This window comes from Oryx dammah, unplaced genomic scaffold, assembly GCF_014754425.2.
Source record: "Oryx dammah isolate SB20612 unplaced genomic scaffold, SCBI_Odam_1.1 HiC_scaffold_3, whole genome shotgun sequence".
NCBI lineage: Eukaryota > Metazoa > Chordata > Mammalia > Artiodactyla > Bovidae > Oryx > Oryx dammah.
In genome coordinates this window covers 14,634,706-14,661,631 of record NW_024070187.1, presented here as the reverse complement: position 1 = coordinate 14,661,631, position 26,926 = coordinate 14,634,706, and the positions used below count along the sequence as shown (strand labels likewise).

The following is a 26,926-nucleotide window of genomic DNA, read 5'->3' as shown; positions in this document are numbered from 1 at the left end:
TTGGACTAAAAATAAATGATAAATGAATGACATCAAGTGCGTTTATAGGAGGTAAAGAAGGATTGACCAATTTGGTCCATTTGGATCAGAGAATATTTGCTTACTTGAGAAGAGAGGTAAGCTGGGTCCCGAGAATGACTCAAAGGAGGCAGGCATCAGCACCAGCAAATGCATCATGATAGCAATGGGTACTGTGCGTTAACAATCAGTTGGCCAGTCTGGCTTGGGGGTAAATTTGAAAAAGGATTTTAAGATGTCAGGAACCTTCTAGAGTTAAGGGAACTGGGGCTTGGAATACCATGCCATGAACTTGATCCTGTCAGTGAGTGGGACACACTGAAGATTTTTGCATAGTGGGATGGCAACGTGAGATGACTTTAGAAAGTTGTGAGGGGATAGGTAATAGGAGAGTCCTCCCCACCCCGGCCTACCCCCTCCCCTCAGCCCGGACCTTGCCCTACACCTCCCCTAGAAAAAACTCTCCAACAAAAACAAACCAGAAAACCAGTAAAGATGTTGGGAGGATAGAGGCAGCAGATAGAACATAGGGAGAAGTACAAACTCTCTGCCCTTCTCAGATTTGTCCTGATCCTTTCCAGAGATAAGATCTTTCGAGGCTGTGCTCATGCCTAGCCAACAGCGGTTTCTCCTCTTATTTGCCAACAAATATCCTGAGTGCGCCAGCAATGTGTGCTGCTCTAGAGATAAGTTGGTGGTGATTTGGGTCAGTAATTTCTATCATATTCCTCTCCAGCAGGTAAAGCTACAGAAGAGCCAAATGAATCAGGACTCCTGAATGAAATTTTAGACGCAGACTGCTGAGGACTTCTGAGAAATTATTGTCTTCACTGATAAAACAAAAAGAACTCTTAAGGGAAAAAAAAGTTACTCTTCCTTCCTCCCTCCGCTTCTTAATCTTGAAAATGATTGTCATAGCCAGAACTGTGACAACCAGCTTGGGACCACACAATAAAGGTTATGGAATGAATAGATAAGCACATATTAGTTTCCTGAAGACATTATTGAGCTGCCAAATCATGATGCTACTCTCTAACTCCAGACTTGTTACTACAGAGCATCACCGTTCAGTCGCTAAGTTGTGTCTGATTCTTTGTGACCCCATGGACTGCAGCATGCCAGGCTTCTCTGTTCATGGGATTTTCCCAGCAAGAATACTGGAATAGGTTGCCACGCCTTTCTCCAGGAGATCTTCCTGACCCAGTGATTGAACCCATGTCTCCTGCACTGCAGGCAAGTTCTTTTCTGATGATTCATGTGGGAAGTCCAACCCTTGCAACATATGCATATAAATATCTTAGCCACAGATGCAAAAGATATCAGATAAACCAAGAACAAAACTTACCTGACCCCCTTTAAAAGCTAATGAAAATCAAGATATCAAAGGAAAATATCTAAATGCAGAAGCTAAATAATTCACTAGATTACTATCAATGACAAGAGCAGAAATAAATGAGGCAAAGCATTCAGAAGATAGAAGGGAATCACTCCATCCACAAGAAATAGTACTATTCTATCTTGGATTTGCAACATCACTGACCAAAAAAAGCATTTAGAATTAAAGCTTCCAAATCAAAAGCAAATATAAAGTTTCCCAAGATGTAATTTAATAAATGATTCAGATAAATTCAGTGGGAGTTATAATGTTTATACAGAAACACATATATTCTATTCACTGAAGAAATGATTTATCAGTCCTCTTAACAAATGTTCCATGGTGAAGTCAATTGGAAAATAAATGCATAAAAATCCTTTAAAGGGGGACTTCCCTGGTGGTCCAGGGGGTAAGAATCCACCTTGCAGTGCAGGGGATGTGGGTTTCAGGGAACTAGCATCCCACATGTCATGGAGCTACTGAGTCTGTGGGCCACAACTAGAGAGTCTACAAAGAAAGATCCTGTGTGATGCAACACAGCCCCGACGCAGTCAGGTAAATATTTTAAAAATCCTTTAAAACCTTGAGTAAAATCTACATATGCCCTGAAGAACAAAAACAGAGCTCTGAAGAGTATCTCTAGAAAATCAGAAGTGGATGAAAGAAGAGAGTATGTCATTGTCCAAAAAGCCAATATTCTCTCTTATTCCAACCTTATTCCTACTTGAGAAAAACTCTTCTGCTCTGAGGCTGTTTTTGTGTTCTTATTTAGTGCTTTCTGATGTCAGTTGAAAATATCTGGCATGTTGTGGATCTCAATATATATTTGTTGAATGAATATCTAAAGACTACGATATTAATTTCCTGTGGCTGCTGTAACAAATCACCCCAAGCTTAGTAGCTTAAAATAACAGAAATTCATTCTCTCACATTTTTGAAAGTCAGAAGTCCAAAATCCATATCACTGGGCCAAAATCAAGGTTCAGCAGGTTACCCCTCCTTCAGAAGCTATAGAGGAGAATCTGGTCCTTGCCTCTTACAACTTCTAGTAGCTGCCAGGATTCTGCAGTTTGTGACTACATCATTACAATCTTTAAGAGTAGGATCTTCAAATTCTCCTCTGCTCCATCTTTACATCACCTGTATGTCAGTGGGAAAAATCTCTCTCTGCCTCCCTTTTATAAGAATATGTGAGGGCATTTAAAACCTACCCTAATACCAATAATCCCCAAATAATGCCCTCATCTCAAGATTCTTAATTTAACCATATCTACAAAAACTTAAAAAAAAAATGCAAGCTAACATTCCTAGGTTCCAGGAATTAGGAACGTGGATATCTTTTAGGGGGACAATTTTTCAGCTTAGTATAAAAGCATACTAAGAAAGTAATAAATGAAAAACAGAAGATATACCAAGAAAAGGGAGTCTAACAAAGAAATAATATGTTTGTTAATCACATGGATGACTTAGATCATCTTAGTGAAGTTAAAGGGGCTTCCCTGGTGGCTCAGTGGTAAAGAATCCACCTGCAATGCAGGAGATGCAGAAGACGCGGGTTTGATCCCTGGGTCAGGAAGATTCACTGGAGGGAGAAATGGCAACTCCTCCAGTATTCTTGCCTGGAGAATCCCATGGACAGAGGAGCCTCATGGGGTCACAAAGAATCGGACATGAGCACTTCTAATGCAGTTAAAAACTTTACTTCTGAGAAAACAAAAATTAAAGACAACTTTGTTAAAATTAATGTAGCAATGAAGAAAATTTCAAACCAAACAGCCAGTGCTAATAAATAAAAATTGGAAAATCACATGCTCTTTCTCTGAAAGAAATGATTAATATTAAGATGAAGAATGAATCTATGAAAATTTCTGTGGAGAACGTGATCCAAAATCATCATTACTAGTATAACTCACTTGGATTCCTTATGGAATAAAAGAACATTATATAAGATATTTTCTCTACATCAACATTATTTTTGCAGATTTCTGCATATAGGAGAGGAGAGAGATAAGACATTGCCAAGAATTTTGATGCTACAAAAGGCTGAAAGGAAATGTTGAGTGAATTAAACATTTCAGGAAGTTTTAAAACTCAGAATATAGAGGTGTGGCCAGAATACTGGAGTGGGTCCCCTTTCCCTTCTCCAGGGGATCTTCCCAACCCAGGGACTAAACCCATATCTCCCACATTGCCGGTGGATCCTTTACCAACTGAGCTATCAGGGAAGCCCACAAAAGGCTGAAAGGAAATGTTGAGTGATTTAAACAGAAAGTTTGAAAACTCAGAATATAAACCTGTTTTTTGGTACACTGAGAAAATAGATAAGGATTATTTTGAAATTATCAGAACAGAAATCTAAACTATATTATCACTATTCTTCTTCTCCTGCTGTTTCTAGGTCCTGCCACTGTCTCCCAATGTATTACTGTGGAGAAGACAATGGCCCCCCACTCCAGTGCTCTTGCCTGGAAAATCCCATGGATGGAGGAGCCTGGTAAGCTGCAGTCCATGGGATCATGAAGAGTCTGACATGACTGAGTGACTTCACTTTCACTTTCATGCATTGGAGAAGGAAATGGAAACCCACTCCAGTGTTCTTGCCTGGAGAATCCCAGGGACGGGGGAGCCTGGTGGGCTGCCATCTATGGGGTCGCACAGAGTCGGACACAACTGAAGCAACTTAGCAGCAGCAGCAGCAGCAGAGAACCAAATATAAAAGCAGTTTAAAATTATAAGAATAAAAGCATTAATAGAAATACAGAAAAAATAAAACTATAAGAATAATAAAAATCCTGTCATTTTATTTTCTTTGCTTTTATGAATATTTTCAAAACTTTCACATTCTAAGAACAAAGCAGGGGTTTAAATACATGCCTTAAAGAGTATTTATTAACATTTCTTTTAATGTCCACATTTTAAAGTTTATCCTTGAATTCCTTATCCAATAGGTATTTGCTGAAAAGTAAATATTTATGGAGTTAGTATATATTTGTTAAATGACTGAAAGAAAAAAGTGGCCCATAGACACTTTTTCAGAGGCAGGTAAAGTGTACCAATTTTCCCTAGAACAATCCAAATGAGTACTAGGAATATGATTCTTGCTCAGAGCTTATGAAATCCTGGTGTCCATGGACTACCTGGGTAGAGAATACCATGAGAAATCTGAGTGTCCAGAAAATCCTACAGAAGGATTCTCAAATCAGACTGGAAACAACAAAAATAGAGAAGACATAAAAGTATTGTTTCATTGATTTTCATTTTTTATTGAATTATATTGGAATATGTTTTGGAAATTTATTCTCCTCATCAGTTTCTCTGAAAATTTTTCTTCTTCCTTCTCTTCCTTATCTCTTGACCCACTTTCTCTTCTCTCTTCCTTGTCTTCCCTACTGTGTATTTTTTCTTATTGTGCTAGTCATTGGACAAATTCACCATTACCAATCAACAAAAGTTAGATGGTCTCATGAACACTTTCTGCCTGACATATGCAGTTATGGAAAAAGTTAGCTGAGATCACTTAGTCTTAAAACCAGTTGAGGAGTGGAATGGGGAGGAGGGTTGGTGGAGGGATGTTGAAGTGTGAGGGGCATGGGTAAGAAAAAAAAATGGAGAGAAAGAAAAAAAAAAAAAAAACCAACTGAACCTTTAAAAACAGTTCCTGAGGCTGAACAAAAGAGATGTTCCTGAGGAGAATAAAATATAATTGACTAGGATCACAATGAACATTGCCAATATGGATTTAGAATGCATGGTTGGTGAAGTCAAATGGAATGTGGCAAGATGGAAAAAAACTGGTTCTGATTCTCCCTGCTCCCTATATAATATAGCTCAATTCACAGATTCTGCTTCTTCCATCCAGTATGATTCTATCTTGCCATTTTTGTTTACTGTTTTCCTGAACCATTCAGCTTTCATTGACAAACAGGAGAGTCAGTCAACCACACTGTAGTGTAAATTGCTGACACTATTTCTGGAGATGTTTCTAGTTCTTAGGTGAGCTGTTAGTACTCAAGATACACAGAAAACCCAGTAGCCTCTGGGGTATGTGTATTTTTGGAGATCTAACAGAAGAGCTTTAAACTGAAAAGCTCTGATTTAAACTAAATCTTCCATCTTTGGTGGCTCAGAGGATAAAGCTTCTGTCTGCAATGAGGGAGACCTGGGTTCGATCCCTGGGTTGGGGAGATCCCCTGGAGAAGGAAATGGCAACCCACTCCAGTATTCTTGCCTGGAGAATCTCATGGACAGAGGAGCCTGGTGGGCTATAGTCCACGGGGTCGCAAAGAGTCAGACACAACTGAGCGACTTCACTTGACTTGACTTCACTTGACTTTAAACTGAAACTCCAAGTGAAAAGGGGGGCGGTACACACTGTGTATTCAGTATTATGGATTTCCCCGGATGGTAAAGAATCCGCCTGCAATGCAGGAGGCCTGGGTTCGATCCCTGGGTTGGGCGATCCCTTCTCCCATCCCTGGAGAAAGGAATGGCTACCCACTCCAGTATTCTTGCCTGGAGAATTCCATGGACAGAGGAGCCTGGCAGGCTATAGACCATGGAGTCATGAAGAGTTAGACCTGACTGAACAACTAAGCATGATTCAGTATTGAGTCTCTTGCATCAATCTACCTGCTATGGGAAGGAATTAGCCAAGAAGTTGATCATCTTCTCAAGATCAGGAATGTTTTTCAAGCCCTCACCTCCAAGGGATTCTTGGAATTTGAACTGAGTTTATCTCAACACTTCTGCTATGTTATACCCACTGACCTTTCCCATTCTGTATTCTTGGAGTCTTTTTCCTCCTTTTCATTTATCCATTCATTTGTTTATTCAACAAGCAATCAATGAACATTTATTGAGGTCATATTTGGGAGATTGGATTTGTACTTGGGATACAAGCTGATAACAGCTTTTTGTCAAAAGCTGTGGGGGAGGGATAGTGTGATCTAGGGTCAACAATGAACAGCTGTGCATTCATTAACTCCACTGGCTTGAACCTAAATGGAAATTGACTAGAGGTAGCCTTTTCAAATTAATTATATGTAATGAAGAATCTCTGACACAACATTAGTCAATATAAATTGTTTAATCTAGGTGAGTGCCTATGATGGTTTGTCCATGTTATTGCAGGAGTAGATTCTCTCTTTCTCTGTCCTGCTAGTGGCTACCTTGACCTTCACTGTGGACTGGATCTGGAACAAGGGCTTTCAAGATCAAGAGTTTCCTGCCACAGACTCCACATTCCAGTGTCAGGGAAAGGAAGGTCAGCAGGCACTGCTGCAGCAGAGTGCAGTGTTACTAATTATGAAAGCTGGGGCTTTATATTTGGTAAACCCTAGTGTGTTGACCCTAAATGTATTTAGTGCACTTGTTGGCTCTGCTATTCCAACTTGCCTGGCTGGACACTTTATCTCGATCACATCAGGCACCCCTAATATGCTGATGTGGGTAAGATGTGGTGCCCTTCAGTGGGTATAGGCAGCTCTTTTAGGCTGGTACTAATAAAATGTTGTGGCCAGTACTGGGCCTTAGACTAAAAATTTATGGATATGTGCATACACACGAAGTGGATTTAAGTTATTTCTTTTAACAACAACAAAAAAATGCATCTAAATAATGAATTCCTTATGGTGGAATTTCAGGCAAAGTAGGAGAGACATTTGGCGTTTGTGTGCTGTCTTTGCCTACTCTGCAACCCCATGGACTTGTAGCCCACCAGGTTCCTCTGTCCATGGGATTTCCGAGGCAAGAATACTGGAGTGGGTTGCCATTTCCTTCTGCAAGGGATCTTCCTGATTCAGGGATCAAACCCACATCTCCTGTGGCTCCTGCACTGGCTGGCAGATTCTTTACTACTGAGCCACCTGGGAACACCAAGATACTTGATTTCAGGTGGTCATTCTCAACTCCCCTGAAGTGTACCTTATTTCAAAAGTCTATTATCGTCTTTTATCAGTTGAGCCCAAATAAGATGGAGATAAGATTGATATCTTTCTAGATAAGTTTAAGAGTTTCAGCTGAGTTTAAGAGTTTAGCTGAGATTTTTTTTAAATGCTTCCAGTTTAATATAATTTTATGTACATCCTTCTAACTGTTTTTCCTTTTCCTTTTCAGTCATTATGCTGAGATAAATTTATTCTACATCTTCCTTTTAATTTATGGAGAACACATCAAAATGTTTCTGAAACATTTAGTGAAACATCAGATGATCTTTCTGATTAAAAAAAGGGATTTTTTTAAAGCCTAAAATTCAGGAAGTTGACTTACCAAAGCTAAACATACTATAATTTTAAAAGTTTAGGATTGCTTCAGAATATGAAATAAATAACAAGATGTGCCTATAATTTAGAAAAATATACCTTTTCCCCTTTATTTCTTTTACTACTACTTTTATAAAAACAATAGAAAGGTACAGAGCAAAATGGACCCTTTCATTCTTAAAATCTTCTCTTTTTTTCTGTGTGTTTATAATTTGGAACCTTTTAAGGTAGCATTTCTCAGAGTATGGAACACAAGACCCTCAGCATTTGTTTCAAGGAACACAGACCTTCAAGACTGCCCCAAAAGGTACACCAAAGAAAGCTTTCTCATTAATTAAAGGCAGAAATCACTCAATAGTGTATCCTGTCTGGGAGACTCACGGTGTGATGGTAATGCAACCTGGAGGCCCTGTAAGAATGGAAGGTAATGAAAGAATGTTCTTAACTTTACCTATCCCAGCATTGCCTACTTTGCAAGTATATCTGTTAATATCCATGGATTGCATGTTGGGAAATACTGACCAAGTTTTTCATAGTTATTTAACACTTAAATATTTTTCCTCTTCAGAAAAGAAAGGCAGTATAATTAGTTATTTGGATTTTGGACTTCGACAGCCTGAGTTCTAACTCCAGTTCTGTGACTTTGAGCAATGACTTAACCTCTTTGAATGTCAGTCTTTCTGTCTCTAAAATGGGCATCATAATACTACCAATCTTATGGAGTTGTTGCTAAGACAGATCTTCTTTAAAGTACCTAGTATACTGCCTGGCATGTAGAAAGCTCTACATTTATGATTGTACTGTTACTATTAGTGATGGCTTGGGTGTATATACATCTTAGGTACTCACAATAATGGGAGTCAATTATTGTGATTTCCATCATCTTGACCTTTTCATATATAAGCAATAGGTTTGGGCAGATAATAGATCTTCCTAAAAGGCCAAGTTTTGCATCTGCAATCTGCTCCAAATGTCATCTACCATACTCAAGGTTAAGGAATTCAATCTCACTGAGACCAGACTATCTGTTTAACTATCTCACTGAGACCAGACTATAGTTTAGTTATCTAAGCTAACAAGTTTATCTTCCTTATCCTTCTGTCCTTTCAACCCATTCCCTTTCTCTTTTTTTCTTTTTATGCATTTCAGCTCCAGTATTGCTTTGATTAATGTCTTATGTTTCCTTCTCTCTTTTATCCAGCATCAACTGATTTATGGTGACCTGGCCATGTTTTGTTAATCCACCAATTCAACAAATATTTACTGAGTACTTACATGGTCCCTGAATTTATGTATCATACTGAGCACCGAATTCCAGGATCTGGCTTTGGCAAAAGACAGAATTTGAATGCTTACATGAGGGGTGGGGGAAAAAATGAAAAGAAAACACAGCTTCTTTAGCAAGTTACCTGAAAAATAGCTGAAATTCAAGAAGCCCTTTGATTAGGAGTGAGAGATTGTGCACACAATAGACTCAGTGGCAAAGGTTGAATTCTTCTATCATAAGCACACCTCTTTCCCAAATGCTCTCTCCCTGAAAGCTGCTGACAGAGCTTTGGCAAAAGATCATCCTCCCCTTGGCTGATAAACTAAGCCCTGTTTTATATTTAACTCACTCCGGCGCAGGAGGGGTGGAGTGAGGGATGCGTTGTTTATAAGAGGAGCCGTGACAATATTCTCGGCAGTCTTCTTCCTCCAGCTCAGCCCCTCTTCTGGAGTCCTTACTCCACCCCCTTGTTTCCACATTCATCCTGGAGTGGCTAGTGGGAACGTGAAGGGAGAGGGAAAGACGCAAGAAGCCAGAGAGAGGTTTGCGAAAGGCGAAGCCGGCTGCCAAGCCAGGCAATTACTTCCAACTGGAAAAGGACTGCTGACGTTAGTTAGTTACATTTAACATCCTTTCATGCATAACATTTGACTTTGGAAAGAAAAATGTTCTTGGAGGAGGGATCATCTTGGGAAGGCTCTAAGAGATACTGCATTAAGACGAAACATGTGGCCATTATCTGTGCAGTGGTGGTGGCTGTCGGATTAATAGTAGGACTTTCTGTGGGTCTGACCAGATCATGTGACTCTGCAGAGAGCGGACGGGGCACGACCCAGGCTCCTTCCCACCTGCCTCCCGTTACCAGCCCTCCACAGGACCAGGGGGTCTGCCCTGCCAGTGAGGATGAAAGCGGAGGCTGGAAAGATTTCAGGCTGCCGGACTTCATCAAGCCAGTGCACTACGACCTGGAGGTGAAGCCGCTGATGGAGGAGGACACGTACACGGGCAGCGTGGACATCTCCATCAACGTGAGCTCACTCACCCGGTACCTGTGGCTACACCTCCGGGAGACGAGGATCACCAAACTCCCGGTGCTGAGGAGGCCGTCTGGGGAGCAGGTTCAAGTCAGGCAGTGCTTCGAATACAAGAAGCAGGAGTATGTGGTGGTGGAAGCAGAAGAAGAGCTTGCGCCCAGCGCTGGCGAAGGTCTCTACCACCTGATCCTGGAGTTCTCCGGCTGGCTGAACGGCTCGCTCGTGGGATTTTACAGAACGACATACGTGGAGAAAGGACAAACCAAGTAAAAAAAAAGTTTTTTGCTATGTTTTTCCAAAGCTTTTATCTTTGCTTTCCGTTTCTCTTCCTTTCCTTTTCTCTTTACACCTTTCACTTATTTTCATGGTCTGATCTTTATCTAAACCTGACTTCATTTCTGCCTGTTCCTCTGGGAAGCAAAAACTCTTGCCCTGTTGTATTTTCAAAGCTTATCACAAAATTTGAAACTATTGAATGAGGGGCACGGAGTCCAAAAAATCAGTGTAAGTCCTTCTTTTCATCAGGAAAAATCATAATATACTGCATTTTATCCTTAATGTTTATATAAACTACCTGAAACTTTAAAAAATATATGTTTTTGGTAATTTTCACTGATGATATTTGTGGGCTATATGGCAATGATTTTAAGCTGAACTTTAAAATATCATACTAAATTTAAGTGAAAATCAGTAAATATCAATTATAATTTTTTGTTTTATTGGAGACTGAACATTGAAAGAGCATATAAAATTCATGTAACTGTCTTTGTGTTTTCACTTAAGAAAGGTACGGCTGTGTCTTTTTTTATCTCAAATGGCCAGAACTATGTTTTACTCAATAAATACTCATTGAGTCCATACATCAGTAGTAGCACATGGATAAATCTTTGGGCTTATTATCTATCATGCAGTATGCAGTAATTATGCTCAGTCTTTTGTGACAAAAAAAGATACATTAAGCAATTAAGGACATAAAAATATCCCCACACAGAGCCCTCCAAGTACACCTGTATATATATTTGCATTCTCTGAGACACTTACTTGTCTTTCATTTAGTCAGAGGCTATTACTTAGAGCTATGTCAAAGACATAAGTTCTGTCAATGAATTAAAAAAACTTCACCCTGTGGGTATGGTTCTTGCATCAGAGAGGAAGGTTACACCTGAGGTATCACTGAACTTGAAACTGTTTTGACTTTTACCTACTTAGATTCCGAACAAGTGAACAATGGAGAAACCTTAAAATTTGGCAACTAAAACCAAAGTTGGCAACTAAAAACGTATAAGCAAATCTTTGACACTCAATCAAACTTGCTATATACAATAAAAAGTATTTACATTCTAAAAAAAAAAAAGAAAAGAAACCTTATGTCACTGTTTAGAGAAAGTTTAAAGCCAGCCCTCTAAATATTCCTATGTTGTTTGAAGCATTTTATAGAGCAAAGCAAATCTTTTGGTCAAAATGCTTCCTGTTATTTATCAGAAAGACCAAGGGATTAGAAAGACCAAGGGATTAAAATAAAATATTTAAACATTCTTATTGTGTGGTATAGTATTAAACTGAGTAGACTAGAAATGATAGTTTGAGAAAATATTTGGAGGGATCATGTTTATATAGATACACTATTCTATATACTATAGAATAAAGTTTCTTTATTGTTTACATATTTTTCTGTTTATAAAAATTACAAATGTTGAAAGCATAGAAATTATAAAAAGGAAAATCAAAAGAACATACAAATAATTTCACCATCCAGTGGTAAGCCCTGTTAACATGCTGATGTATATTCTAATTTTTTTAGGTAATCAAAACTGTAATTAAATTATCTCTACATATCTCTCCATCCATATGACTTTTAACTGAATATATTGTAAGCATTTCCCTTTACTAAATATTTTCAAGAATCTGATTTTAAAGACTGAGCAATATTCCACTGCATGAATGCATTGTTACTTTTTAAAGCCAATTCACTAATGCTAGACATTTGAGTAGATTCCAGTATTTTATTACTATAAACAAGTCAGAAAGAACATAGCTGGAAGTACATCTCTAAGTGTGCTTACAGTGTATTTCCTTATGTTAGGATGTAGTGTGAAAAATAAAACTGCTGGGTCAAAGTACAAATATGTCAAGAAACTTGTAACATTTATTTTGGTTAGTTATTTCATAAAATATATTAATGAGACATTCACTACAGAAAACTTGAGAAGCAAAAAAATTATAAGAAAAAAAAATCCATTTATAACCCCATCACTCAAGTATAGTAATTGTTAGTATTTAGGCAGATGGTTTTCTAGTCATTTTTTTTTCTGGACACAAACATAGCATTATTATGCTTTATATAGTGTTGTATAACATGCTTTTACAATATGTCAACACTTTAACATGTTATTTGGTGTTCTGCAAATGACTTAATGGATACGTGATAGTCCATGATATGGATATAAAGTAATTCAACTTTCCCATTAGATTTGGATGCTTAAATCGCTCCCACTTTTTTACCTATAAACAACTCTAAAATGTAATAAACAGCCTTTTAAAAAACTAGGAATAATATTTTCTCATATTTCTATAGGAAAATTCTTAGGAAATTGGCTCAAACTATGTATGTATGAGCACATGTGTGTATCTATCCATGCATCTACACATATATAACACATGTGCGTGTACTTAGGTATATGTATGTATCTCTAAACTGACTTTCAAAAATATGTTCCAAATTACGTTTTCACAAACAATAAAGTACCTATTTCTCTGAGTCTAACAATAAAATGATTTAAGTGTTTGCAACTTGGTAGAGGAAAAGGAATATCTAAAGATATATCTACCTCTAAAGAATATCTCCCTTCCAGAGATTTTAAAAATCTGTTAGTGTAAAGTGAAAACAAGTCAAAACTTTTAAATGATTATTGCTAAGAGTTTAAAACTGCTTCTTGGCTTGTGAAGACAACAAAAATTGCATCTGAGTAAAGCCATCAAAATACTTTATAAAAATTCTATACACTATAGGAAGGCCAAAAAATAAGGAACACAGTTCCATTCATAAGTTTCTGTTATATATTTCATAAGCATAAAAATTACTCTATGCTAACATATATTATTCATTCTGAATTTTTCGATTATTTTACCATATGAGCTAATTTTATGATAAAATATATACTTGAGAGCTGACATTTTGAAACTTAGCTGTTTTAGTTGAGAAAATACTCAGAAATACTAAGTGACAGCAAGGTGAGGAGAAGGCCAGTGGTCAGTCAGGCTCCCTTGGAGGACTGGTGTCCCCTAGTTTGTCTGTTTTCATTGGTAGCAGTTGAGGTTCTCACATTACACAGGACGCAGCCAGTTCTGTACTGCATTCATGGTTTTGGAACGATTCTGGCACATACTCAGTAACCTCATTTAGGCTCAATGGAATACTTTTTGTTTTTCTTATGAAATATTTCAAGCCTATGAGAAAAGCGTATTGTTTTCTTTCAAGCTTGTGAATAACATTTTGACAATGCAGGTCTCCAGTGGGTTTCATCTACAAAATGCAGAGAAGAGCCACAAGAGTGAGTTCAGGGAGAATAGCAGCATTCTTTCATATTATATAGTGAACTTTGTAATATTTGATGCTCATACAATTTCAAATGCCATCAGAGTAATACATTTTTATGTATACTGTCAAGATTATATTTTCCAGCTTTTCTGCCTTATTGTAAAATTAACTCTGGGATTGAGTATGTGTGGTATGGGATATTACTGTCAGAACCACAGTGCAAACTAAACATAAGTGCACTCAATAGAAACCAAAATTACTTGATTTCTGCAAATACAACTGAGACTTGGACTTCATAGAGAGGAGACAACTATCTGAGCTTCTTTCTGTCAAAATTCAGAGGCAAATGGAGACTTGGAGAAGAAGGTAGAACCAGTTCAGAGTTCCCTAGCTATAATAACCATAGCATCTCACTGGGGACAGAGTTGTAGTGAGGCTTGGGCGGAGAAAGTTTGAGAAACTTGACAGCCACTTTTTCTACCGTCTGATCTGTTCCTTTGGGTCTGAGGAAAACCACTTCAAAGGACTGAAATCTTTGGAATGATTTCCTGCCTGCATCACTAAACCCTCTTAACACTCTCAACAGTTACGTAGGATTCCCAGTTACTCTCTTCTCAGAGTTCCCCTCTACTCACATCTCCAAAGTATATAACAATATTCCCTTCTCTCTAAGGTTCAGCATTTCCTTCTCTACATCTGGATTGCTCTTACACAGCATTTCCTAATTATCTGTTCCACAGAGTTCTAGTTGCATGAAGGTATTAATAGATATTGCCAGAAAGAAGCCAGCGGAGTTATTCTGTGGCCAAGGTTGTTTGGGAAATAATACTGAATACAAAATGATTTTTTTTTTAATGGTGGGACTTTTCAGAGACTTTTATACTATAAAGTTCATGACAAACCTCTAGAAGCTGCCATAGTATGCCGTTTCCCAACCATATGACTGTGGAATCTTCCGTGGCCCCTGAGAGTAGGGTCTCTGTGTCTCTCTTGTTCACTACCTAGCCCACAGAGAGAACTTAACTATTATTGAATGAACATATAGAAGCATTTTCACGGAGGCTGTCACATGACTAGCATGCTCTGGCAAATGCTGGATTCCACTGCATTGCCACAGCTTCTTTCCTGTAGAGGAATCCAGTTTCCACCAATGACACCGTCACTTTCCCACTAAGCATGGAAAACTTGTTTTCGTTCTTTTTCTCCCCATCTCATATCAAAGCCAAGAGGAGCTGATGAAATCTATTTTTTTTGACTTAGGAATGCCATCTTCAAACTTTAAGGACTGAGAATCATTGGAATTGATAGGAATTACAAGAACTTAAAAGAAGGACAGACAGTTTTCAGTTTGGGTTTTCTGGGGTTTTGGCAGAGGATGAGACAGATAGCATCACTGGCTCAATGGACATGAGTTTGAGCAAACCATGGGAGACAGTGAAGGACAGGGGAGCCCGGCGCACTGCAGGCCATGGGGTTGCAAACAGTCGGACACGACTGAACAACAACAATGTTGCTGGGATTGAAGCTGAATTTTGATGTAATGGTGGGATTTCAATAGGCAGAGACAAGTAATGTAAAAAGCAGGCAAAAAGGAAAGGCACTACGTCAAAAAAGCAGATTAAGGAGAAGAAATACCTTTGTAGGAGAGGTTTATTTGGAGATGCTAGCTAGAGATAAGTCTGGAAAACCCATTGGGAAAAAAAGTAAGGATAATTAATTAATGAAAGGCGTTATGCAGAAAAGGTTAACCCATGACTATTTACATGGGGAGAAAAGAACTAAATCTATACATGAGTATATGAGAGAAACTGCAGGTATCCAGGAAAGAGATGATAAGGATCAGGTAGGACAGTGACTTCAGGACAGACAGAAGAGAATACAATGAAGGGAACAGTCTGGAGGCAACATAGTCAGGACTGGCAGACTAACTGGCTATGAGGAAGAGATGAGCTAAAGTTACAGATTAAGGATACTCCAGAAGTCTGATCTGACAGCCCACCTTTCACTGACATTAGAAATAGAAGAACCAGGTTTAGAAGGGAAGGTCATGAGTTTGGTGTCAAATGTGCTGAATGTTAGATATCTAGGAAGAGATGTCTAGAAGGCATCTGGATAAATAAATCTGAAGCACAAGGTTAGGACTTGGGATAAAGATGTAAGAGTTAAGTGGAAACATGGCAGAAAAGAAATCAGTGGGATGGTCATAAATAAGGGTACGTGTGTATGTGTGTGATATCCTCACACATGGATATGTATCCTCACTGTAGTTCTGATCTTGAAATTTTAACTGTATGTCAATTTAGTCATTATGTTCTTAGATTAATGTGTTAAGTTATTGGTATGCCCATTATCAATAAAGAACAGATTTGGCAGGAGGAGGCCTTGTTTACTTGTTGCAGGATGCACAGTAATTTCCTTTATGTTGGAAGCAAGGAAACAAAAAGAAATTTTACTTAAGTATCCTCCACTTAGAAAAAGAGCTGTTGGAAATTAAATTAATTAACTGGTTCAAACCACCATAAAAATAGGTTGGAATCTGGATGATAATCTAAATGAGTTGTTTCGCACCGATCAGCTCCCGTACTTAATTCTGGAACCCTGTACTAAGTCTGCAATGATACTTGGTTGTGGCTGCCTCACCTGCGTCAGAAGTCCTTTGTTTAAGTTTTCACCCAGACCTTGCTGTTCATTTGCTGGCTCAAGTTATTAAACTACTGAACGGAGCCTGAGAGCCTTCACTGGAAACAGTGTGCCAGATGATTTATGAGGCAGTCAGGCAGTTGTTTTAAGTTGATTCCAAGTGAACGGCTTGGTGCCTGCATCATCACTTCCTCTCCCTTCCGCTTTCTCTGAGGTTACCTTAATCTCACCCACTCAGAGAAGTCAGAAGAATGCCTTCCCTTTTGTAAAACTAACAAGCTACACAGAATTATGTTTTTGATGTGCTGGGTCTAGTAAGTGACTTATTAACATGACGTGGAGAGGCCCCTGTAGAAAAATGGTTTACCTCAGCACATTTGCCTAGCATTATAATTATTCAGGACATGCCCAAGAGTTACTCCTGAACATACTGTGATTAGCCAGGCTTTTTCCATTAAATTTGCAAAACAATTCATCTGATTTTAAAAAGAAGCTTTTACCACTGAATAAAACCCCTCCAGAGAAGCCATTGTCCGAAACGGTTTTGTAAGGCTATCTCATATACATTGTTTTCAAATTTGCATGTATTTAGAAAACTGTAGTAACTCTGATGGAATTTAGCATATACAAATAGGGCCTTTTTAAAAAACTGAAGAATACTTGATTTATAATATCAGTTTCAGGTTTATAGTATAGAGATTCGATATTTTTACGGATTATACTCTATGTAAAGTTACTATGAAATATTGGCTACATTCCCTGTGCTGTACAATATATCCTGAGAGCCTGTTTCATTCATAGTGGTCTACACCTCTTAATCCCCTACCCTTATCTTGCCTCTCCCTGCTTCCCTCTTCCCACTGGTAACCACTAGTTTGTTCTCTATATCTGTGAGTCTGTTTCTGTTTTGTTATATTTGTTGTTGCAAATAGCAGGCTCTCATTCTTTTTAACTATTGAACAACAGTCACTGTATACACACATACTCTGCTAAGTCACTTCAGTTGTGTCCGACTCTGTGTGACCCCATAGACGGCAGCCCACCAGACTCCCCTGTCCCTGGGATTCTCCAGGCAAGAACACTGGAGTGGGTTGCCATTTCCTTCTCCAATGCATGAAAGTGAAAAGTGAAAGTGAAGTCGCTCAGTCGTGTCCAACTCTTCGAGACCTCGTGGACCGCAGCCCACCAGGCTCCTCCGTCCATGGGATTTTCCAGGCAAGAGCACTGGAGTGGGGTGCCATCGCCTTCTCCGACACACACACTACATCATCTCTATCCATTCATTTGCTGGTGACTCAGGCTGTTTCCATATCTTGGCTATGAACATTGAAGTGCATCTATCTTTTCAAATTGGTGTTTTCACTTTTTTTCCAGATAGATACCCAGGACTGAAATTACTGGATCACATGATAGTCCTCTTTTTATTGTTTTGAGGGACCTCCATGCTGCTTTCCATAGTGACTGGACCAATTTATATTCCCTCCAATGTCCTACCAGGGTTCCCTTTTCTCCACATCCTTACCAACGTTTATTATTTGTATTTTTTGTATTCCTGTTGTCAATATGGGTGGTGTATCACATTGATTGATTTATGGATCTTGAACCATCCTTCCATCCCTAGAATAAATCCTACTTGATGGTGTCTGATCTTTTTTATTTATTGTTGAATTCAGTTTGCTAATATTTTGTTGAGGATTTTTATATCTATATTCATCTGAAATATTGGCTTATAATTTTTGTACTGTTTTTGCCTATTTTCAGTATAAAATTAATGGTGGCTTTGTGGAATGAATTTGGAAGTGTTCCCTCCTCTTCAGTCTTTTTAGAATATTTTGAAAAGGATAATATTAATCTTCCCTCTATATATATATTCTATATTGGTAGAATTCCCCTGTGAAGCTGTCTAGTCCTGGATTTTTGTTTGCTAGGAGTTTTTTTTTTTTTTTTTTTGATTGGTCTATTTCAGATTGTCTATTTGTTCCTGATTCAGTCTGGAAGATTGTATGTCTCTAGAAATTTATCCATTTCTTCTAGGTTGTCCAATTTATTGCTTTATGCTTTATAGCTGTACATAATATTCTCTCATGTTTTTTAATCTCTGTTATATTGGTTATAATTTCTCTTCTTTCATTTCTTACTTTGTTAATTTGTGTCCTCTCTCTTTTTCTTGGTGAATCTGGCTAAACGTTTATAAATTTTGTTTATCTTTCCAAGGAACAACTCTTGATTTTATTGATCTTTTCTATTTTTTTAGGTTTCTATTTATTTCCTTTCTGATCTTTATTATTTCCTTCTTTCACTGACATTGGGCTCTGTTTGTTCTTTTCTTTCAGGTTGTTTATTTGAGACTTTTCTTGTTTCTTGAGGTAGGCATGTGTTTCTATAAACTTCTCTCTTAGAACAGTTTTTGCTACATCCCATAGACTTTAGATAGTTTTTATTTTCATTTGTCTCAAGGTATTTTCTGATTTCCTGATGGAAACATTGGGGTTTTTTTTTTTGTTTTAGTAGCATGTTTTTTTAGTCTCTACCTGTTTGTGTTTTTTCTCATTCTTATTCCTATAAATGATACCTATAGTTTCATAATGCTGTAGTCAGAAAAAATGCTCGATATAATTTCTGTCCTCTTAAATTTGTTTAGACTTGTTTTGTGGCCTAACATACATCCTGAAGATCATTGCATGTACTCTTGAGAAGAATGTGTTCCTGTTTTTGGATGTAATTACATATTAAGCACAACTAGTCCAAGATGTCATTTAAGATCACTGATTTCTTAATGGGTTTCTAATGATCCTATCTGAATGACTGTCCATTGAATCTAGGAATTTTTACTTTTAGAAGAGGGTTTTCCCCATAAAATCACATAGGCTCTGAACTTAAAAAACAAACAAACAAATAAAATCCACATTTCGTAGCCCTTCTGGTTGATGAATGTCACTATATGTATACCAGTGTAAGTCCAGATCACTATGATTGAGTGGGACTTGCTGTAACTAACATTTGCTGACAGGACCACCAACATGGACAAAACTATCACACAGAGATCTCACCAATACCATCCCGTCCCATTTCCAAAGGTAGGCTCTGATATACTGTAACGTAATAAGGCATCTTTCCCCTACAATCAGGCACAATCTCTTTTAAAGAGAGATTGTGAGCAAAGGATGGAAAATTATTCTTTCTCTTAGATGCTTCGGAGTACATACTGTAGCATAGATACTGAAATCAAGTATTTGAAAACCTACCCAATGGCTGTTGCTTAGAATAGTATTATTCCACTCCTTTATCACGTCACCTCCCACACACATGAAGGTGCATGCACACACACATGCTCACGTGTGCACACACACACATGCTCACGTGTTCACACACACACACACACAGGGTCTCTCTCTCTCTCATATTCCCAAATTAGAGGGCTGGCTTATTTCTGAGATGTGACTAAACTGAAACATTCTTGCAGAGAGTAACTTTTCCTTTTCTTTTGTCTGAGAAAGAAATTAGAATCCAGAAGAATTCAGAAGAAAAAAGCAGCTGACTAAACATGGAGTTGGAGCTAATGAATCTTATTATAAACCTTCAGTATTCTGGGAAAGTGTATAGGTTTCTTTATGTTCTTATGTATTTGAGATTCACGCTTCCCTTGTAGCTCAGTCGGTAAAGAATCTGCCTGCAGTGCAGGAGACCTGGGTTTGATCCCTGGGTTGGGAAGATCCCCTGGAGAAGGAAATGGCAACCCACTCCAATATCCTTGCCCGGAAAATCTCATGGACAGAGGAGCCTGGTGGGCTGCAGTCCATGGGGTCGCAAAGAGTTGGGCACAACTGAGCGACTAACACTTATTTAACAGTCTCAGGTGTTAGAAACTTCAATTGACTAGTTAAAAAAGAAAACTGTTATCATCAGAAAAACTGATCAGTAATACTGGGACTTTTTGGATAACTTTCTGTTTTGAAATAATTTTAAACTTAACAGGAAAGTTACAATAATAATACAAGGAATTGTAGGAACACAGCCAGTGGTTTGCATTTGGTCCTCTTTCCTCTCTTCCCCACAGCCCCACATCTCTGTCTCTCTCTTTAGATTATGATGAAACATTGTCTCTTTACCTCTTCACATTCAGTATATATTTTTTAAGTACAGAACATTTTCTAACATAAAGCACAGCATTGATATCGTTTTTCTGACGCGTTCTGGCTCCTTTTATTGGAGAGTGGTAAGTTATGACCAACCGAGATAGCATATTCAAAAGCAGAGACATTACTTTGCAGACTAAGGTCCATCTAGTCAAGGCTATGGTTTTTCCAGTGGTCATGTATGGATGTGAGAGTTGGACTGTGAGGAAGGCTGAGTGCCGAAGAATTGATGCTTTTGAACTGTGGTGTTGGAGAAGACTCTTGAGAGTCCCTTGGACTGCAAGGAGATCCAACCAGTCCATTCTGAAGGAGATCAGCCCTGGGATTTCTTTGGAAAGAATGATGCTAAAGCTGAAACTCCAGTACTTTGGCCACCTCATGCGAAGAGTTGACTCATTGGAAAAGACTCTGATGCTGGGAGGGATTGGGGGCAGGAGGAGAAGGGGACGACAGAGGATGAGATGGCTGGATGACATCACCGACTCGATGGACGTGAGTCTGAGTGAACTCCGGGAGTTGGTGATGGACAGGGAGGCCTGGTGTGCTGCGATTCATGGGGTTGCAAAGAGTCGGACACGACTGAGTGACTGAACTGAACTGAATGGGAACTAGCTGTGCTCACTGCTACAAGTGTGTTATTTCTTCTAGTCCTGTTCAGCAGACAAAGATAGGGAATACATGTCTTGTATATTTTTAGATCCATTTACATATTTACCAAAAAAAATCATAGAATATACACTGATCCTTCAGTTACAGTTCAGTATCAAGGCCTAGTCTCCTTTCTTTTTTAAAACAAATTTATAACTTTCTTCCCCAGCAGTGAGAAACCTGCCTTCTGTTATATCTTCATTTTTTTTTTCATTTGCTCAAGTTCAGTACACATAAAAGTTTGTTTTTTCATTGCTAATTCATATCACTGCAACAATCCAAACCTACTTACTGGAACTCAATATTGATCTACAGTTATTTTAAGATAGATTTTATATATATTCAATGCACAAATCTAATGGGAACGAATTTAATGAATTTTGAGGAATGTACACATCTTTGTTAATCACACCCATAATAAAGTGTACATTTTTTTCAATCATCCCAGAATGTTGTCCCCCTCAGTCAATAGTATCCCAAAAGACAGCCCATTTCCAGTTTTATTTTTCACAGATTAGTTTTTTTGGCTAAGTTTTTAACAAGTAATTTTTATATCCAGAGCGTTTTTAAAGGAACTTCAAAAATATTTTCTTATAGATGAATGTTGACCTATGACATAAGTTTTTAGATAAATTATATATATATTGCATCCTTGAATCCAAATAAAGTGCAGACTTTTACCATGGCCTCTGCTGATCATTTAGTCCCTCCAGTTCACTGTACTTCAGCTACTCTGGACATCTTTCAGGTCCTCAACTGCAGTAAATTCTTTTCCATTTTAGCAACTATGCACTTGTTGTTCCCTCTATTAAAGAAACATATTTCCTTAATCATCACCTATCTGGGGCTTTCTCATCACCTACTGCAAGAGACTGTCCCTGACTCTTCTACCTTATATTGCCCACCACTTTTCCTGGGTCATTCTTTGTCACTTTCCTTGTTTTATTTCCTATACAGCTCTTATCACTCTCCTTATCTATCTATTCTTTGTTCTTTCCTCAGTATGTAGAATGATACCTGGTAAATGTGTGTGTGTGTCTGAATATGAAAGAGTGAGTTCAACAAATATTTATTGGATGAATGAAGGATGCAATAATTTGTTATTCTTTATGAAATACCTTCATTAGTCCCAGAGAATTCTGAAGCACAAAATATTTTTCTTATACAAATTATTAATGAATATGTCAACCTTTCTATTTTACACTTTTTACTCTGCTTAGTCTTCAAATGAGCAAATGTACAATCTTACTGTACTATAATAACTACATATAAAAAGTATATATTCACTGATTTTTTTTGAGCAATTACTCAAAAAATAGTCCCACTTTGAAATGATGGAAACATTATAAAGTAACATTTTAGTTTAATAACGCATATGACTAGTTAGAGCCATAAAAGAATCCTGTCTCTTTCCAAAAAGGGTTTTAAATCTGGCCAAAGGTTGCTTCACTGGGAGACTCTTCAGGGACTGCTTTGCATGGAAATGAAACTAAGCGTTTTGTCCCTGGTGTAACATAAGTAAGAAAGAATGTGCTATTAGGGACAGGATCTGGAGACTCTAGAATATACTCCTCTACTCCATGACGGAACACAGCTGTTCACACTTACAAGGACAGCTACAAGCAAGCCTTTGAGTTTGGCTTTGTGTTTATCTACTTGTCACTTGATAGCTGTAGGATGGAAAGAATAATAGCACATAAATTGGATTGATTTTTGCTCATCACAGATTTTTAGTTATGGGACCAAAATACTTAACTACTCATATAAAATACCCAAAGCAGTTTCTGAATTTTCATTTGTTAACCTAAAAATTCCAGTAAAGACTTTGACAACTATTTGATAGATTTCTGGATGGACATTTGCTTTAAGAAATGAAAGAGTTGATTACATAGTTGATTGTTTTATATGGGAATAGAGGCTGTCAGAAGAGGCAACATGTATTTTGTTTGTGTGTTTGTTTCTAAGGAGCATAGCAGCCACTGATCATGAACCAACAGATGCCAGGAAATCCTTCCCTTGTTTTGATGAGCCCAACAAAAAGGCAACGTATACAATATCCATTGTCCACTCCAAAGAATATAAGGCACTTTCAAATATGCCAGTGGAGGTGAGTATTTTAAATTTTTTTAAAATTTATACAGATAGTTTGTTTATAATATCAATTTCCTGATTTGCTATGAGAGAACCTACTGAATTCTAAAATAAATGTACTCTAATAGCTTATTTAGAGGCTTGAGGATACATTTGGGCAATCTCTTGTCTTTGAGTACTAGAAGTCTTTAATTCAAGATTTTACAATCTAGTCAAAATACCATGTTGGGTTTTCTAAGCAAGAATGGATACAGTAGACATATGTCAGCTAGGCTCTGCTTAAATGAAAGCATCCCCTAATATTGACAAATTAAAGGCAAACGAATGGAATTACAGATTTTAAAATACTCAGCAGCCTAGTTGTCTTGGTTTCTACGAAAAAAATCATCACTTAAATGTTGACGTATAGCTACCAACTCCAGAGATCACCATGCCCATAGGTATTCTAGTGAACAAGAAGTACTCATTAAATGTAAAAAAAACAAAAACAAAAACAAAAAACAGGCTACAATAAATTCTGTTTGTATAATTATTAACATGACTCTTCCCTCTTTTCCTGCTCCTCAACCCTTTAATGGGTAACGCAGTTAACTAAAGTATCATTACCTCAAGATTGAGGTTTATTATGCCTTATATCTTTCACATGTAAAAGGGTGAAGCTCATCCTTAGACATAATTGTCACCTATCCAATACCAGAAAAGCACTGTGCCTACATTACATTTCCGATCTTTCTGATCCACTATCTGAAATATGATCACTGAAATCATCCTCTTTAATTACAAATATTCCTCAAAAAAGCAAACAAAAGCTTAAGAAGTTTAAAAAGTAGATGGAAGCTTAAAAAGCTCAATGTAAGCTCATCAACTTTTCTTCTAGTGTCAGACTCCTAGGCAATTGGGTTTTGACTGGAGAAGAAAGAGGAAAAGATGAATTTCAAGGATACACTCTGACTGGGTCAGAGTATAATGCAGTCAGAATTCTTGGCATGGAACAGGTAAAGTTAGGGTGGGAGGAGGAAGAATGCAAACTTTTTATCATAGAGTAACATGGAACAACAGACTGGTTGCAAATAGGAAAAGGAGTACATCAAGGCTGTATATTGTCACCCTGCTTATTTAACTTATATGCAGAGTACATCATGAGAAACGCTGGGCTGGAAGAAGCACAAGCTGGAATCAGGATTGCCGGGAGAAATATCAATAACCTCAGATATGCAGATAACACCACCCTTATGGCAGAAAGTGAAGAGGAACTAAAAAGCCTCTTGATGAAAGTAAAAGAGGAGAGTGAAAAAGCTGGCTTAAAGCTCAACATTCAGAAAACGAAGATCATGGCATCTGGTCCCATCACTTCATGGGAAATAGATGGGGAAACAGCGGAAACAGTGTCAGACTTTATTTTGGGGGGCTCCAAAATCACTGCAGATGGTGATTGCAGCCATGAAATTAAAAGATGCTTACTCCTTGGAAGAAAAGTTATGACCAACCTAGACAGCATATTAAAAAGCAGAGACATTACTTTGCCAACAAAGGTCCGTCTAGTCAAGGCTATGGTTTTTCCAGTAGTCATGTATGGATGTGAGAGTTGGACTGTGAAGAAGGCTGAGCGCCGAAGAATTGATGCTTTTGAACTGTGGTGTTGGAGAAGACTCTTGAGAGTCCCTTGGACTGCAAGGAGATCCAACCAGTCCATTCTGAAGGAGATCAGCCCTGGGATTTCTTTGGAAGGACTGATGCTAAAGCTGAAACTCCAGTACTTTGGCCACCTCATGCGAAGAGTTGACTCATTGGAAAAGACTCTGATGCTGGGAGGGATTGGGGGCAGGAGAAGAAGGGGATGACAGAGGATGAGATGGCTGGACGGTATTACTGACTGGATGGACGCGAGTCTGAGTGAACTCTGGGAGTTGGTGATGGACAGGGAGGCCTGGTGTGCTGCGATTCATGGGGTTGCAAAGAGTCGGACACGACTGAGCTACTGAACTGAACTGAACTGCTGGGGCTTCAACTCTTCTCTACTAGCACATGCTTGCCTTGTCAATGATGCATCGAGCTCTAATCCAGCCTCCCTCTCTTAATCCTTTTTTAAAGCTTCTCAGTGTAGAGTGACTCACTGTGTGGCTGCAGGGCATGTGGAAGTGTTTACACATGGACAGCAGGAATTAGGCAGGTATTCATGGATGAAGTATTAGGACTGGTGATTGGCAGTGAGGAAGGCAAAGTGGCATGGACAGAAAACCAGACAGATGGAGTTGGGAGCTGCAGCAAGTAATACAATCTCTTCTCTCTCTAACCAAGGCAGTGACTTTAGTGACCATACCTTAGGTCTCTGATGGAGACAACCAGAGATGGAAAAGACAGCCTGACCTCCTGCTATGTCTGCACAGCTATTGCCCTCTTGCATGTAGTCAAATTAGCAAATACCTGCTTAGTTCTTCCTGTGTTCAAGGCACTGCTGCTGCTGCTGCTAAGTCGCTTCAGTTGTCTCTGACTCTGTGTGACCCCATAGATGGCAGCCCACCAGGCTCCCCCGTCCCTGGGATTCTCCAGGCAAGAACACTGAAGTGAGCACTAGCCTATTCTCCATTAAGGGGTCATAGTGTATGCTCAAATATTATGGTCAGGATTTTGTGTTTAATGCAGAAAGATAAACTCCTGTCTAGTTTATATCACAAAGTTTAATTTCTCCCTAAGAAACCTCATACAGTATATAGTTCAACCACACTCTCACAGTACTAAAAATAAAATGAATTTTCCTCCAGTCTTTTCAACATCACCATTTAGGGGTAAAATTTCTTTCTACCATTAAGCTTTGACAAGCTTTTTTTTCTGACTGGAAAGCCAGGTTTAGAGTAACTATTTGTTTGTCTTGTCCATGATTGATCACTTTATAAATAAAAGATTATCTTTTGCTTTCAATAGAAAGAAGAGTCGGTGGATGATAAATGGAATCGGACAACTTTCCAGAAGTCTGTTCCCATGAGTACTTACCTGGTGTGCTTTGCGGTACATCAGTTCGACTCTGTAACGAGAATATCAAACAGAGGGATACCTGTGAGTACCATTATATTTTTAAAAATTTACCACCTATGCATTTGTGATTGTCTACTTTTTTTAAACAGCCTTTTTAAACTCCACACTAGAAAAGCCCATTAGACACCAAGGTCTGTGAGTCTGATGAAACACTGAACAATATAGAAAAATGTAAGCTGAGAGGACCCAGGTGAAAAATAAACAAAATAGCCATAGGAATGGATGGCCTTGAATTATTTCAGGAGAAAATTCACTATAAATCCAAAGCTAGTTTCTAAGGATATCAGCACAAAAGTATTAAATATTTGAGCATGCTCAATTTAGTAAAATGATTGGGTTTCTATGTTTGGGTGGTGTCCAAGATAGAGGCCAGAGGGAGAGGAGGAAATCAGAGGTAGGCGAATATCCTTCAAGTAGCTAAGCACTGAGATGTTTGTAGTGCCATCCCAATATGTAATTCAACATAAGACAGCAGCAAGGTCTCAAAAAGCATCTTCTTAAAAATGTAAGAAAATACAAATAAGCTTTTTTTTTTTTCATTAAAATGATGAACTTAATAATTTTCTCTTGAAAAATGAAATACTAAATAATTTTACCTGATTATTACCTAATTATTTTTCTCTTTCTGGAGGCCCCCATTCTGCTCATGCCTTAAACTTGCTGTCTAATGGTTAGTCTGCCTCTGTGCTATACATTATATATATGAAACATTATATTCTTTGTAATATAATTTTATAAGGAAGAAATCATCACTCCCATTTTACAAGTGAGAAAACTGAAATGATGAGTTTAAGTAATTTGCTCAAAATCACACAACCGGCAAGTGTGGAGACTCAAATTCCAGATTCTTTTCAAACAATGCACCCTGCTGTAAACATTCTGAAAT

At 38.2% G+C, this 26,926-nt stretch overlaps 1 protein-coding gene and 1 long non-coding RNA gene across 2 annotated transcripts in view; one reads left to right on the top strand and one right to left on the bottom strand.

Moving 5' to 3' along the window:
* LOC120861719 overlaps positions 1-26,926 on the bottom strand; it is a 36,124-nt gene that overhangs the window by 2,138 nt on the left and 7,060 nt on the right. The window contains exon 3 of the long non-coding RNA XR_005720591.1: positions 25,999-26,029. This is a non-coding gene — a long non-coding RNA (uncharacterized LOC120861719). The remainder of the gene's footprint in view (positions 1-25,998; positions 26,030-26,926) is intronic.
* The window catches only part of LOC120861718 (glutamyl aminopeptidase), an 82,513-nt gene continuing 64,860 nt past the window's right edge, over positions 9,274-26,926 (top strand). The window contains exons 1-3 of the mRNA XM_040237466.1: positions 9,274-10,220; positions 22,882-23,023; positions 25,930-26,061. Coding sequence (XP_040093400.1) covers positions 9,586-10,220; positions 22,882-23,023; positions 25,930-26,061 — 909 coding nt within the window. The 5' untranslated portion in view covers positions 9,274-9,585. The remainder of the gene's footprint in view (positions 10,221-22,881; positions 23,024-25,929; positions 26,062-26,926) is intronic.